The 17,084-nt window shown below is 26.4% G+C and overlaps 5 protein-coding genes across 5 annotated transcripts; 2 read left to right on the top strand and 3 right to left on the bottom strand.

Moving 5' to 3' along the window:
- Window positions 1-2,449: 2,449 nt before the first annotated feature.
- MKS88_005131 (uncharacterized protein) lies at window positions 2,450-3,982 on the top strand (the record flags this gene model as incomplete). The annotated part of the gene is made up of 2 exons (XM_067218366.1): window positions 2,450-3,373; window positions 3,923-3,982. 2 exons carry the CDS (start codon window positions 2,450-2,452, stop codon window positions 3,980-3,982), a joined length of 984 nt encoding a protein of 327 aa, XP_067071506.1.
- Window positions 3,983-4,697: 715 nt separating this feature from the next.
- Window positions 4,698-5,726, bottom strand: MKS88_005130 (tRNA-dihydrouridine synthase; the record flags this gene model as incomplete). The annotated part of the gene is made up of 1 exon (XM_067218365.1): window positions 4,698-5,726. The coding sequence occupies one exon, from the start codon at window positions 5,724-5,726 to the stop codon at window positions 4,698-4,700; it is 1,029 nt and encodes a 342-aa protein (XP_067071505.1).
- Window positions 5,727-6,933: 1,207 nt separating this feature from the next.
- Window positions 6,934-8,742, bottom strand: MKS88_005129 (WD repeat-containing protein; the record flags this gene model as incomplete). The annotated part of the gene is made up of 2 exons (XM_067218364.1): window positions 6,934-6,989; window positions 7,197-8,742. The coding sequence occupies 2 exons, from the start codon at window positions 8,740-8,742 to the stop codon at window positions 6,934-6,936; spliced, it is 1,602 nt and encodes a 533-aa protein (XP_067071504.1).
- A 1,401-nt stretch (window positions 8,743-10,143) lies between these two features.
- MKS88_005128 (aldo-keto reductase) lies at window positions 10,144-13,247 on the top strand (the record flags this gene model as incomplete). The annotated part of the gene is made up of 2 exons (XM_067218363.1): window positions 10,144-11,844; window positions 11,949-13,247. The coding sequence occupies 2 exons, from the start codon at window positions 10,144-10,146 to the stop codon at window positions 13,245-13,247; spliced, it is 3,000 nt and encodes a 999-aa protein (XP_067071503.1).
- A 598-nt stretch (window positions 13,248-13,845) lies between these two features.
- Window positions 13,846-14,902, bottom strand: MKS88_005127 (uncharacterized protein; the record flags this gene model as incomplete). Its single annotated transcript, XM_067218362.1, has 3 exons — window positions 13,846-13,993; window positions 14,187-14,601; window positions 14,848-14,902. The coding sequence occupies 3 exons, from the start codon at window positions 14,900-14,902 to the stop codon at window positions 13,846-13,848; spliced, it is 618 nt and encodes a 205-aa protein (XP_067071502.1).
- Window positions 14,903-17,084: the final 2,182 nt, after the last annotated feature.

Here is a 17,084-nt window from a genome sequence, read left to right as displayed (position 1 = left end):
ACATACATACATACAAGTGAAAACATGCATAATCACGGCACGTAAAGATTTACTTAAAATGCACATAAAATTTTATTTCCTAATAATAAAGGAATAACAAATTCTTACGAAAATTATAAAAAAAAAAAAATTGAATACTAATATATGTACACAATTACACTAAAACAAACTACAAATACGTGTATTAATGCTTTTACCAATGCGTGTAAAATTTTGTGTATACATGTGTATGTACCACCTTTTTATTCATTTTTGTTTTTATCCTATTTATTCGGTTCTCATTTTATGCGGTTATTATTTCTTTTTTTTTTTTGTACCATTTAATTAATTTATTAGTTTTAGTATGCTATTAAAGAAAGATGTTGCATATGATTTGATAAATCTCGTTATGATGGTTTTTCATAAAATATTTTCTCTTTATTTAGGTATTTATTTATTATTTTATTTTTTATTTTATTATTTTTTTAATTCTAGTGCAACTTAACAATGTACTACTATTAAAATATACATAATAAGAATTTCCGAAACCCGCGTATATTTTTATACCCCATCTTTTCTTTAAGAAGTTTTTACTTCTTTTCTTTTCTTAACTTTATAATTGTACACACGTATGTGCTTCTTAGAAAAACGCAATTTATAAAGAAGAGATAACATTTAGAAAAAGCGCGTTTCCTTTTTCATTTTTTTTTTTTTTTTGTCATTACATTTGTATATTGTTACAATTATTTCTGTTAATGCTATATTAATTTAATTCTGCTTTTGTAATACAATTGAACATAATGCATTTTATTATTATTCCGTCTTCTTGCATATTCTACCTTTTGATATAAAAATGTAAGGCATATAACTACATTTAAACTTGACGAGAAAAAATGATACACTTCATTTATGTAAAATAGAAAATTCTGCTTACACTTTTTTTTTTTCGTAATTAGTTTTTTGTTTTAATAATAGAAAGCCTAATATTTTTTGAGCTCCTTCCTTAACTTGAACAGCAAAATAAAGAATAACAGAAAGGAATAAAATACAAAAATAAAGTAGTAGCAATAGTACCAGTAGGAGCAACAGGAGCAATGAAAGCAACAAAGAAAGTATAAGCAAACGAAAAGGAATTACGAATTTAAGACTGCAAGAAATTTAATTTATACTTGTTGGGTTGAAATGTCTTATTTGAAAAATGTACGTCTCTTCGCCTATATTTATAAATGAAAAAAGGAAATAACTTCCTTTTCTTTTTCTTTTTATTTCTCACGAGAAATTTTAAATAGAAGTAAAAATTAGCAATCCAATTTTATTATGCATAAACTAATTAAATTTCATTTCAAAGTATACATAAACAAGTTTAAGTTTTTTATGCATAAAAAGATAATTTTTAATTTATTAATAACAAAAATTGAAATTGTAAAAAAGTTCGGCCATAATTTGTTTTATATAACAAAATTTTAAGATAGTTTTCCTTTTTGCTTTTTAAATGTTCGCATTTGAGTTTTACGAAATTACAGATAAACATAAAGTAATATACGCACATATATATATATATATATATATATATATATATATGTAGAAGAGATGTACTATTATACGTTGATTAATTAAGAAAATTTCATCACAATGTATTTCTCTTTTAAAATTACATGTATCAACTTTACACACTTTCATCAAGCGCTTTCTTTTTTTTATTATTTTATTTTCTTATAATCCTATTTTCATATTATTTTATTTTCTTATTATTTTATTTTCTTATTATTTTATTTTTTATTAGTTTATTTCTTACTATTTTATATACCTAACATTTTATTCCTTACTATTTTTTTTTATTATTAATATTTTTTTTAACATATTCTGTGTCTAATATGCGATTTCACAAAGAAAGTATGAACCTTTTAATTTTACATAAACCTACATTTTTATTATCATTATAATTATTATTACCACCCATTATTATTATTTTTTCAGTATGTTCATAAAATTAAAATTATGCGCTTGAGAACCATAAAAAGTAATGTAGTGTTTTATGTACAAGTATTATATGTGCACATATATATATATACACATATACATACATAAATGAATAAATAAATTGACACTTATAGGCATATTGCTAACATTTTCAATAATATAAAATTTTTCAAATTTATTATTCTCCATATTTGCCTTCTTTACCTTTGTTTTGTATAAAATATATGCGAAGAAAGACTTTTGAGGTACTATCCGAAATAACTTCCATTAAAAAATTTGCTTCCTTTAAAATTATATCATTATTGTTATATTGATATCATGGGCAATTATAACTACGGATAGAAACACAAATTCAGTTCTTTCTCCTTTTTATATTATTTAGCACTTGTTCATTATTACAATTAACACAAATCAGTTTTTTTTTTTTTTTTCTTTTTTTTTTTTTATTAAATATGTAACACGAACATAATTATAAAAAAACACGTACAAAATGAATAAATACATGAGCTCAAGTAGTACCATTTTAAATAACAAAAAAAATGTAGAACAAGCTATTAAAAACAAGTTAGATACAGAGAAGAATGTTGAGGGAGGTAAAAACGAAAAAAATGGCGAAATGTATTGTGAGATAAAAAAGAATTTATTAAAACTAGAAAAAGTGTTTTTAGATAATGTGCTATTACAAGTTAAAAAGAAGACAGTTTCTAGTGCCAAAAATTCTGTCGAAAAGTCAGCTATAAATGAGTTAAATAAATATAAAAAAAATATTGAATTGTTGAAAAGTAAAGTAAACATAGAAGACAATACAGATAAAATAGTGAAGTTAGAAAACAAATTAAAAGAAAATGAAGAAATATTACTAAAATTAAATAATGACAAAGAAGGTTTAGAAAATATTTCAAAGCAACAATTGAAAGCAATAGATGAAATTTGTCTAAATGAAACTCAATTATCAATACAAGCAAAATATGAAGAAATTAGACAGTTAAAAGAAGACTTGATGAAATTAAAAAATACATATATGCAAAATGAAGACATTCTAAAGAAAAAACAAGAACAGTTAATTAATATAGATAACCAATTAAAGAAAAAAATATACTCAATTAAAAGCGTGAAAGGCACTAATAATAACAGTAACAACAGCAACAGCAGCAGCAACAACATCAATAATAACAATAGTAATAACAATAATAGTAATAGCAATAATAATAGCAATCTTTCAACGATGAATAATAACAAGATATTGTCAAATTATCAAATACAAAATCTTAAAGCCCAAATAGATATGATAAATGAGAATATAAATAGCGACACCCAACATTATGAAGAAAAAATAGCCGAGCTACAAAAAAGTATCACCTCCTCTGAAAATGACATAGAGTTTTTAAATTCACAAATAGAAGAAATAAAGAAGGTATCTAACAAAAAAAAAAAAAAAAAAAAAAGGTGTGCAATATTGCTTCAAAGAAAATGCCGTGCGAGTATTTCAAGCTGCGAAATTTTTTATACACATATGTACATACACATACAAATACACATAAACATACAAATACACATACACATAAACATACAAATACACATACACATACACATAAACATAAACATACAAATACACATAAACATACAAATACACATACACATAAACATAAACATACAAATACAAATACACATACACATACACATAAACATACAAATACACATACACATAAACATACAAATACACATACACATACACATAAACATAAACATACAAATACACATAAACATACAAATACACATACACATAAACATAAACATACAAATACAAATACACATACACATACACATAAACATACAAATACACATACACATAAACATAAACATACAAATACACATAAACATACAAATACACATACACATAAACATACAAATACACATACACATATATATATGTATATGTTTTAATATAATGTTTCGTTTTTAGAATATTGAAAATATCTCTTTAGACATAAAAAAAATGAGAAGGCAGAAAAAGGAAAAGTAGTTTTTACCAGAAAACGGCATCCTCTTTTTTTTCCATTACCCAATAACAGTAATATATTTCACGAATACGTTTTAGATTCATTACGGAGAACAACAAGAAAGAAAAAAACAAAAAAAAAAAATATAAAATACAAATATAAAATATAAAATACAAATTATAAAATATAAAATATTGAATATTGAATATTCAATATTGAATGCAAAAAATGAAAAAGTACGAATTTTTATGACAGCGAAATAAATATCATATGATTTTACATGTACCGTTCAGAATTTTTTTTTTAATTTTCAATATTAACCATATAAGTAGCTGTAAAAGTTCTGAAATATGACAAATAAAAAAAAAAAAAAAGCAAATGACGGACTAGCCAAATGTTTATCCTTTTTTAAAAACAAAAAAATTGTTCATATGAACGAGTTAAATAAAGCTGACATTGAAAATATCTTATATTAAAAAATAGGAACAAAGTTAACAAAAAAAAAATATAGTCAAACTGAAATAAATTACGCAAAGCATGGACAAATAAAGAGCTAAAATGGAAATACATCAATTAAAGCACCAACAAGTAATTCGAAAACATATACATAGGTAAGACAAGGTTGTTTCAAATAAATAAAGTTTAATTAAAACGTCGTAATATATATATATATATGTACATTTGCGTACAACTACGTACAGCTACGTACAGATGTGAACATAGCCACACAAACAAGCGCTACTCCCCATTGACGCTCTTCCTATATCTCCTGTACCAGCTGTGCGATGATTCGATTAAAGCACCTTCTTTCTTTTTTTCATTTAAAACTGCTTGAAAGTTTAAGTAATCATTTAAGTAGTGACAATTATTTAGTAAGTCTCGTAGATCGGTGTGTACTTGAAAATATTTATAAAGCATTTTGAATAGATGACCTTTTAAATATTTTGTATTTGATTCATATTTTAAAAATAAATCATAATATTCATTAACTATATCTACTGTGTCAACATTTAGATTTGAAAAAAAATATGGCTTTTCAAGTAAAATTTCAGCACACATAACTGCATCTGCTTTTGTATAATTTAAGCATTTCTCAATATCTTCAAAATGTTCAATAGATCCATTTGCTACTACAGGAATACTTAATCGTTCTTTAATTATTTTTATAATTTCATAATCGCAATGTTTTATATTTATTCCTTTCTCTTCTTTTGTTCTTCCATGAATTGTAATCATTTTAACATTACGACTTTGAAGATCATAACATAAATTTAAAGTCTTCTGATAGTCTTTATCAATTTTTCTAATCTTACAAGTAATAGGTATATCACAATTGTTAATTATATCTGAAACTAAATGGACAACTTCATCGTGTTTCTGTAATAAAAAGGCACCATAATTTCCTTTTTTTGCAATTTGTTGAGGGCACCCTAAATTTAAATCCACAGCATTTACATCATTTTTAATAAACTCAATTGCATTTAAAATAATATTCGAATTATTTCCACAAAATTGAGCTATTACAGGTTTATCTTTAACACAGCTTTGAAAGTAGCTTTTTCTATATTTTTCCTGGTCAACAAAATTTTTGGAGTGTAACATAGGGGTAAAAGTTAAATGACAATTGTAATTTCTGCAAAGTAATCGAAAAGCTAATTCACTTAAATCAACCATTGGGGCTAAAATATGTTTGGGCTTCCCAATTTGTTCCCAGAATGTTTTTTCATATTCTTTTTTTGTACTATATTCATTTGAGTTGTTAATCATTATTTTAAAGAAAATTATACCTCAAATAACAAGCGCATATGTGTTATTCTTTCGTATATAAGTTCTACATAAATATTAATACAATTCTTCACATTTGAAAGGAAAACATAAAACTGTTTAACTATTTTTTTTTTTTTTTTTTTGATTCTTGCCACTCCCGATGCCCATATACCATTTAATTGTGCTTTCGACTTTTTAATTTTCTCCTATAAACAATGGGTGTTATTCGAATATCTCAAAATAATTTTTTATGTCACAATTTCCTCTATCCCTCAATGTTCATTTTTAACTATGCCGTAAATACGTTGTTTAATTATGGAGGTTAGTCTAAGTTACAACATATAATGACAATATTATTAAGAATTAAATGTTGTATTTTTATACTAGAACTTCTCTTGGTTTTTAAAAGTGTGAGGAGATATAACAATAGGAATATATTTTGTACACAAATAATAATACGAACATATACATATACATTTATATTAATGTACATATGCATATATATTAGTTTTCTTGTGTATTTTTTCGTGCTTTAAAATTGACTAATCCGAAAAAAATGAAACGGATATGCAATTATTTTCTTAAAATTTCAAAGATGAACAGTAAAAGTAATATGAAAAAGATAAACATTTAATCCTTTATAAATGATTAGTTCACGTTTCTCTTAAACGTTTACCTAAATTACATTATTTTATTTTATTTTATTCTATTTTATTTATTTTTTTTTTTTTGACAATATATAATCCATATGAGGGGGGTGTTTATACATAAACACAAGTACAGACCGAAATAAATACGTGTACAATGAGAAACAATTTTTGTAAAATATTAAAAAAAAAAAGGAATACATAAAAATGGGAGGAACCTATTTTTATATATGATTTGTATAAAATATAAAATTTATGCAAATTACAAAATTTTAATGCATTCTTTAAAAAGAATCCAAATGGATTAATTATTAACAAAATAGAACATAAAGATGAAGTATACACTCCAAAAGTAACAGTAGATAAATCTAGCATTATAGTGGAAGTATTACGTTTAAGTGAAAAAATACCTAATTATATTAAGCGGCTTTATAGGAGAAGTAGGAGAGGGCACAATCCTCATGCTATGGTAAATTTATGTAATACTTAAGTACTTGCATACATAAATACATACATACATACATACATATGTACCTATGTGCATGCATATATATATAAATTTAATACGAATCACCCTCTATAGTTGTGTGTTTCCAGTAATTTATTAATCCTATATCTATAAAGAAAAAAAAAAAAAAAAAAAAAAGAATGCACAATGAATCAGGTTAATGAATATTCGATCAGATAATTGCACATTAGAACAGACTAAGTCATATTTATTAAGCAAGTTAGACTAATCACTAGCAATACAACATGCAGCACACGTAGTTCAACGCACAAGTAAATTGCATATGTAGAGATATAACTGCCTTTTCTGTTTTACCCATTTTTTCCTTGCCATCAAAAAAGGAGTGGTCATACGTAATCAACTCACCACCGAGCTGACCGTGTTCATTTAATTTTATTTGGTGTAAAGTGCCCTTATTTCTATCAGTAAAAAATACGACATATGTATTGTAAACATTTAAAAAGAGGAAGGATAATACATCATATTTTAAGGGGTAAAACGAGATATTCTCCTTGTTAAATTTTATATTACTATTTGTTTTACTGTCCATAATTAATGGTATTATTAGTATTCCTTTCAAATTTTCTATAGTAGCAAAGATGGATGAGGCTGTGTGATGATAATTTAAAATGCTTACGATAAATTTATATTTGTTCATGTGATTGGAATTGTTAAATATTAATTTTAATTCTATAAATTTTGATAAAAAATGAAAATCAAGATATAATGAATCGACAATTTCTTTTGTTTTAATATCCCACAAATGTAAGTAGCAATCCGCTGCAGCTGAACAAAATGTATGTTCATTAATTAAAAGAAGTGAAGTAATAAAAAGCTTGTGATTTAAATAAAAGTTATATATCTTATTAATACTTTTATTTTTTATTATTCTTATTTTTTCATCCCTATCACCTATTATTAAAAAATTCTTATCATAATACAAAGAAATTACAGCAGAATTGCATGTCATAATAGGGTAAAGCAAACATTTATTTTGTAAACATTTTAAATAGTGCCTTTCTAGTTTCTTCTTTACATTATTCATTTTATTTTTATCCTTTAAATTTAATAACTCATGGTTCGCATAGTCGTCTACCATTTCTCCTTCGGTATTATCCTCTTGCTTATTATTGCTTTTATCACTAAGTAACGAATTTTCTGAACATTCAGAATTATTTTGTAACATATGTTCAAAATCTTTCATAAAAAATAAATCGTCATCATTTTCCTGAATCTCATTTAACGCATCGTTTAAATAGCGCAGTTTGACAGTGCCTTTATCGTCTTCCTCCGTTTTCTCCTCTTTTTGATCATCCTCCTTCGACTTCTCTATCCGCAGGTGCCCATTTTTTGCACTCCTTTTTTCGTTACCTTCAACTGTAGCGCTATCCGTTGGCTCATCCTCCTTCCGAATGAGCGTATTTATATCATATATGTACATATCCCCATATTTGTCTACAAATAGTATTTCAAATTTTTTTTCTTCCCGTTGTACATATTTCAAGAAATATGCCTTAACTATTTTTTTTTTGTGAATTATTCTGTGGCATACTGTCCAATTTTCATCATATATTATAATTAATTTATCATCCCCCGTTGTTAAAAAGTATTTATTATTTTCATTTACATCCAATGATCTTATAGCATTCCTATGGTCTTGGATCTTCTTTATATATTTATTCTCCTTCAAACAAAATACTATTAAGCTATTTCCATATCCATATATTATTTTATCATTACATAAAAGTATTGGTGAGTTTGCTATACTTGGATAAATATACTTTTTATTCTCTTCCCCTATACTCAAATTTTCTAAAGCACGCGAAGAATTGTCTGAGTTTCCAATTCGTCTCTTCTTCATTTCCCTTCAGATATTCTACCGAATTTATGGAGCACGCTTGCCAATATAGACATAGATATAGATATGTATACGTACATATACATAATAATATATATGGGTATGCATAAATGCATATACTTGTGCCTATATACATATGTGTGATTTTACGTACATGTACTTCTGTTTATGTAATATTCCAATAATAAGTTCTAAGTTTATTTTTTATTTTTACTATTCGTTCTCGTAATGTTCTGCTAACCATCTTTTTATATGCTACTCATGCTAAGGCAAAAATACAAATAAGGAAAAAAAATGAGCAACAAATACTATGTCGTCTATAATTTTCGACTTACTTCACAGCTATTTTTATTTTTCCCAAATTATGTAAAAATTCCCATAGATCTGAGGTCTTTTTATTTGAAGAATAGCTCTAAATGGGTAAAAAATTGCCTATATATATATTGTACGTACTTATGTATGTGTGTACTTATGTCTATGCTTTTACGTTTATGGGCGCTTACCTATGTAGGTATATATATTCATCCAATTTTTTATATTAATTTCGTTTGAACATTTTTTCATCATATGTAGGTCAAATATTTTCCTTTTTTGCCAATTTAAAGCTAAAAATGATGGGAAGGGTTCACCTTTTTCCTCCTCCCATATCTAAGTTTAACAGGTATTTTTTTTCTCTTTTTTTTATTTCTTTCGCTTAAACTTCTTATATACTTCTTTCTTTCTTTCTTTCTTTGTTTTTTTCTTTTTACCCTCTCATAGTTTTCGCTTAATTATTTTTTTTTTTTTCAACATTATTCCTGTTTGTTCAGTATTTTATTCATAAGCAAATTCGGCAAACTCGAATTTAGGGGGGGTGGAAAAAAAAAAGAAATAAATTATATAAAAAAAATAAAATATACAAATAATAAAATAAAATAAAATAATATGAAATACAATAAAATAAAACAATATGAAATACTATAAAATAAAACAATATGAAATACAATAAAATAAAACGACCATATTAAGTCGAACTCGTGCGAATCTTGTAGTCCCAATAATCCACATATAATGAACGGAGGGGGAAATTAAAAAATATTTCCCGTGTTCATTAATATGCCAAAAAAGGACAAGTATTTTTATTAAGTGAATTCTTCATTTTGACCCATGTAATGCATTATATTTTTCAAGATGAAGTTATGGAAGAAACGAAATAGAGGATTGTAAAGAGGCATACCAACATATGCACCCAAGTGTTATTTGCAAGCAAGTAGGTACATGCGTATACGTATGAGTATGTTTGCATGTTTGTATGTATGTATGTTTGCACGTATATATGTGCATATTTGTACACATGTGCATACTCGCGAAGCGCATGAAAGCAAAAGGCCAGTACGGCAATTAATCTATTTCGGCTGAGCAGTTATGAAAGGGCAAACGAGTATACTCCTTGTTGTTATTCACACATTTCTCCTTTTCAAGGAATATTTTTGCCTATTAAAAAAAAGAAACTATTACACCTCAACATTCACTTCAACCTTCAACTTAACAAATAAAAGTGTAACAAAATTAAAGAGTGTCAGAAAGAAGTATTCATTGAGGAACACTACATTTATAAAAACTTTTAAAAGTCGTCTTACTAAAAATTATTCTACTTTTTGCTTTATTTGGAGTAATATTCTTTATGTAACACAAAAGAGGAGAGTGCCTAGTACGTTAGAAAAGAACAATAAATTATCAATTTTAGGTACTCCAACGGGTGGTATGACTAGCTTGGTCATATCAACAAAGGCGTACGCGAAAAGGAACTCTGAAGAGAAGAAGGAAAATAAACAAAAAGAAAAAGCGAGTAAAGAAGGGGAATTGCAAAAAGAAAAGGAGAACAAATCACAGAAGAGAAGAGGAAGAAGAGGTAGAAGTAGCACCATAAGAGATTCCCCAGACGGTGCTACAGTTTCTGCTTTACGCGCTGAAAATAATATAAAGAAGAGGGGGAGGAAAAAGAAAAAAACAGCTCAGAAGGAAGAAGCAGTACAGGCAGAAAATGAGGAAAATATGTTAGATGAAGAGCAAAAGGGGGAAGAATTTTATTATGACAGAGCAGAGGACAATGTTGAAAAAGAAGAGGGGATAGAAACCAAAGGGATATCGAAAGAGGAAGAAGAGCGACAAAAAGAACGGGAAAGAGAAAGGCAAAAGGAAAAGGAAGAGAGAGATAAAAAGATCGAGTTCATCAAAAAAGTAGAATTTTTACTAGAAGAAGATGAAAAAAATCATCAGTTGTATGAAGAAAGACCAGATATAAGTAAACTTAGATTCGGGGAAAAGCCCCCACCAGAGAGCCAAGATCTAATGAATGCAATCTTATCGAGTGTTCATAAAAATGAAAAGTTGGAAGAACGAGAAACAATTGACAATACGGACAAATCAGAACAACGGAGCAGCTTGAAATATAAGCACCTATTTTATGAGCTGCTACGAATTAGCAACTCGAATAGCTTTAAGACTCACAAAATATATACACATAAGGATTTAATATACGGAATGAAGTACCGCAAATTAGGTGAGAGCAACCTATGTGTAAGTGAAATTTGTATTGGGACTAGTATGTATGAAAATGAGAATTTCATAAGTAAAGACGATGTAAATGTTTTACTAAATATGGCTTTTTATGAATATGGAATAAATTTTTTTGATATTTGTGAATATGATCCATTTCCACATGACCCAGACAGCTACAAAAAAAGTAAAAACGTAAATATGAATTTATTTCTTAAGGATAAAAAAAGAGAAAATATAGTCATAAATTTAAGAATGTGTTCATCAAGGAATGTAGAAAAAAGTGCACATGGTGATTATTATTTAAGTTGGATAATGGAAGGTTTCAAAGATGATACTCCCAGTTTTTATAATATAGAACAAAGGCTAGATAAAATTTTAAAAAATTTAAATACAAATTATGTGGATATTTTAACTATTGATTTACCTGAACGATACATACCTAATAGTGTGAACGGAGAAGATACTTATGTATGGGGATATGAAAATTTAAACCTAGAAAATAAAAAGGTAATATCCATAGAGGAACAATTTGAAATATTAGAAAAGTTAGTTCTTAAAGGAAAAGTTAGACATATTGCTGTATCGAATGAAAGTGTATGGGGTATATATGAATGGTGTAATATATCAAAAAAAAAAAAAAAAAAAATATGAAAATTTTGTGTGTACAGAATTTATATAATTTATTACATAGAAATGAAGTAGAATCATCAGGAATGGTCGAAATGATATTAAAGGAAAATTATAATGTGCCATTAGTACCTTATGGATTATTGGCTGGAGGAATATTAACAGGAAAATATTTAGACCCAGAGAGATATCATACTATTGGTCCAGAAACATTACTAGGGGATGATCAACTTGACCATGATTTAGACGATTCAAGGGGAAATAAGGCGGAAGATTATGGGTATTTATCATATGGACCAAGAAATGGTAGATGTAATAAATATCCACATCTATATAAATCACATAGATGTGTATGGGCTCAAGATGCTACTGCAGAATATATGAAAATAGCTCGATCGCATGCGATGACCCTGAGTCAATTAAGTTTAAGTTTTGTTTATAGTAGACCCTTTGTAGCTTCATCTATTATAGGACCAAGAACATTAGGACAACTAAAAGACTCCGTTTTAGCATTAAATTATCCAATGTATCAACACACTGAATATGATATACATGAAATTTTTCTAAGATATAGGGGTTGTACTATGGATGGAAATACTATTTTAAATAGTCTTAAGGACCCAAATAAGACTAGTCAAAATGCTTTTTACAAAACAGCAAATATACCTATATTCAGTGGAGGATCATACTGGAATAATTATCCCTTACCATTTTTACCTAAACGATATGCATACACAGATTTAAAAGAAGAACATGATAGAATAAGATCAACATTTGGTTTAAATGATGAACCAAATGATTCAAATTTTATTAGTTCACGTATATGGATTGAAAGAGAAAAAAGAAAAGGAGAATATTTTGCACTAAAGGAAAGTATTTTATTTGAATGGGATAAATATAAAGTACGTAAAGGTATAATTACCGAACTCAGTAATACAGAAAAGACTCTTTATGATACTAGAGATTTTCATTTTTACTTTAAAAACAATACCATATCAGTTACTCCAACAGATGACGAAATAAGAGAATTTTATGAAAATAAAGAAAAAGTGAAAAAAGTTATCAGCCAAGCAATAAATGATCATCAGGAATTATATCAATATCAAGATCAGATAGGACAAGATATGCCTGACATTTTTAATAATCTGGATATTGATCTAATATATAAGCAGTTATTAAATAGGCACAATATAAATCCACTCGATAAAATGGAACTAGATTATATTTACCAGTACATCAAATTAACCCCATCAGAAATTAAAACAGAAAGCTTTTGGTATATCTACAAATACAACCCCTTTGGCACATCATTTGGATTTAGAACTGGTACCGAACCATGATTAATAAAAACTATGTCAAGTGGCAAAAATAATATTAAAAGATAAATATATCATTTATAGATACAATCCTGTAAAATACGATACTAAACATTCCCTTCAAAAAAAAATATGCCTAAGAAGAAAAACAGAATTAGACGGAGCATAAACAACATTAGTTACATTAAAACATGCACATGTTAAGGTTCACCCTTTTTCATCATGAAGAGAAAAATACATCCATAAGGAGTTTTTTTTTTTTTTTTTTTAATTTTTGAGATAAGAGATAAGAGAAAATTTTAATTCTTTTTCTTGACAAGCGACTTGAATATTCAATCTTTTGTATTATTTTGTACCATCTCCAACCAACTCGTACTATTACTTTTTCTTTTTTTTTTTGTGCATAAAAATTGCTAAGGCGAAATGCCTACCTTTACGAATTACACATGTAATTCTTTTTAATAACAAAAGAAGATGGTTTCCCGTCTTTTGAGCAAACAACAATAACATAAAAAAAAAAAAAAAAGATATATAGAGATAGATAAAGCAAAAAGGAGAAAAACAAATTAACAAGTGCTCAAAGGTACGCATTAATTGTAAATTAATAGGCCCATTCTGAGTACTATTTCTTTATCTTCTTGTTATAAGCAATATTATTAGAGTAATTATCGTACGGGAAATCGGGTATTCCTGAGTTTACTTGTTCTATTTCTTCCTCGCTCAAATGGGGACTAAGCATATCACTGGATAAATGTGGCAAGTCTTCGTATCTAAGAATAACATAAATTGCCAGAATGTTCCATCGGGTATATCTCCGCACATAAGTATGAATATGTATGTACATTACATGTACGTATTTATGTACACATTTGCAACTTTTTTCGCATTGTTATAGGTCACTATAACGTTATCTTTCTCATCTTTTTTTTTTTTTTTTTTTTTTTTTTTCATTCGCCATCATACATTAGGATCACATCCGAGTCGTATTTGCTCTTTTTTGTTATCTCCGTGGGAGAATTTATAACTTGTTCATTAAAATTTTGTTTGTCGGAAATATGTTTATTAATCTGATCGCTATTTTCTGAGTTATTACAAGGCCTTTTTGTTTTTGAATATTTTTCCTCCTGTTCTTCTTCTGCATCATTTTCACTTTCGTTATCATTTAAAAATAGTTTGTCATTGTCATCATCACTATGCTCCTCACTTGTGTTACACTCATCTGATTTGTTCTTTGCATAAATTGAAAATTGATTCTTGTGAACTATAAAATTCTTCCCATATGCACATACATATTTTTTATACGCTGTGTTATATCCCTTCAAATGACACAATAATATATGCGTACTTTTCACAGCATTTTTTATATTTGCTCGTCTGTCTATATTTAAAAAAAAAAAAAAAAAAAAAAAAAAAAAAGTAACAGACATAAAAATATTATAATGATTACTATTAAAATAAAGCAAATAAAAAACATAAAAGAGGGCATGAATTTAACAAATTTATATAGCGAATATATGAAACATACACAAAAGAAAGAGACAATCAATGCAAAAATAATTATAAAAAAAAAAAAAAATCACACTAAATGAATAATAATATCAGCGTTGAAACTTTTAAGTGTAACATAAAGTTAGTAAATGCTGCAAAGAATATACGAAGCTCCTGTTGCTGATCGTCATCTGTTAAAATAAAAAGATGATAGTTATACAAAAATAGGGAATTACAAAAGGGAAGCACAAAAAAGGGATGAAAAAAAATTATATATTCTCTGAACTAAATCTTCTTTTCCTCAATTTTGTTATAGTTTTTTTGTACTTTCTTTTTAAGGATTATTTAAAAAATTTTGAAAAACATACTTTTTGAGAAGAAATTTTCCTTAAAGAATAAAAATTATCATTAAATTACGATTTATACTTAATTAAAAATATATTTTTATACACCTTTTTAGCAGATAAATATTTTTAAAAAAAAAAGTAAGTTCATGTGCTTTTTCCACTTTTTAGTTGTATTTTACCTTGTAACGTAAAAAAAAAAAAAAAAAAAAAATGTCAAATATTTCAAATGCGCATACATACACATATATGTATTTTATAATTTTAATTAAACAGTATAATTGTATTTGAAATCATTTGACTTCCTCGGCATTTATTTTTCCGTCCTAAATTTTTTTCCAATCTTCTCATAAATCCTTACGTGAATGTGCGTGATGTGCTGCTATAATATTTTAAAACGCCATTTTATGAAACTTCACACAAATATACATATGTGCAAATATATAAATATATATATATGTAAATATATACATATATATATATGTATATATTTATGTATAAGTAAACATATATTTAAGTATATGTAATCTTTTATTTATATATATTCATACATCGTGATAATTTTTTTTATACTTCTTATTTATTACATTTTGCCTGCCAGCTTTAAGTTATGTTCACAACAGTTATAAGGAGGTTCATTGTAAGAAGCGTGTTATACGAATCCGGATTGTAAGAAGCAGAATATAACTAATATTATGCAGATCAAACAAAATACTTTAAAAGATAAGCAACAGAAAAAATGTGCCGCGAAATAAATTACCGTCAAATGAAAATACAATTATGTACAAATATTATAAAATATCTTATAATTTTTTTGCTTTTTGTTTATTCGATTATATTATATTCTCAAAATTAAAAAGAGACATAACAACATCATAACGATTAGGTGTGTACAAAAATAAAGTTTGCTAACTTATACTATAGCCCAAATACCCAAAATTAATTTAAAAAACCTTAATCCCCTTTTCATCAAAAAAAAAAAAAAAAAAAAATACTAGTAACGGATATACAATAGCATATGGAAAAAGCGTAAAAAGTGACATATGTTTTTTATCAAGTAAAATTGTGCATAAAATATTTTAAAATCTTTTCCTTACATTTATTCCGAAGCAAAAACAAAAAATAAATACCACAGATGCATGTATATGTATGTGTGTGTGCACGCATATTACTGCTTATCGTATACCATACATGAATTTGCGTAAAATTTAATGGGAAAATTTAATACACTGAACTCGCAATTTGTGTAACTCTTTGTAAAGATATAAACTAATTGACTACGGAACAATATATAAGTGAAATGTACGGTCTTATATTCCGAAAATGCAATCAGTAAAGGGTGTTACGTGAGCGTACAACATTTTTCACGCCAAATGGCCATGTTCAAAGTTGTATATATACACATATATACATACATACATAAATACATACATACATAAATACATACATGCATATATACATAAATACATACATACATACATACATAAATACATGCATACATACATACATACATACATACATAAATACATACATGCATACATACATAAATACATACATGCATACACACAGACATATAATGCTATATTTGTTTTAAAATTTAAATTAATAATATTTTATCACTAAAATTTGAAACTGTTTTAAAAGGGTAAAATAAAACTCCCAGAGCACAAGTTTCAGTGTTTTGTTTTTTTTTTTTCCTTTCCTCCTAAATAATTATGTAGCAAAAACGTACTGTCAAATTTTGTATTTATATCGTTTAGCACAATGTTATATTCATTTTACTCCTCTTCAATTTTTACCAAATGTTTTGTTCAATAATAAATTTTCTTTTAAAAAAGGAAAAAGCTTAAAAAAAAAAAAAAATTACAACTAAAGAGTATAAAAAACTTATTATAAAATAAGATTGTTTCACCGTTTTCTTTTTTTCTTTTTTTCCTACCACTAATTGTTTCGTATCAACAGTAAAAATATGTGTACATATTCATTAATAAATATATGAATATACATTTATGTGCATATATATATACTT

Source organism: Plasmodium brasilianum, chromosome 13 (genome assembly GCF_023973825.1).
Source record: "Plasmodium brasilianum strain Bolivian I chromosome 13, whole genome shotgun sequence".
Lineage (NCBI taxonomy): Eukaryota > Apicomplexa > Aconoidasida > Haemosporida > Plasmodiidae > Plasmodium > Plasmodium brasilianum.
This window is presented reverse-complemented; position numbering and strand designations above follow the sequence as displayed.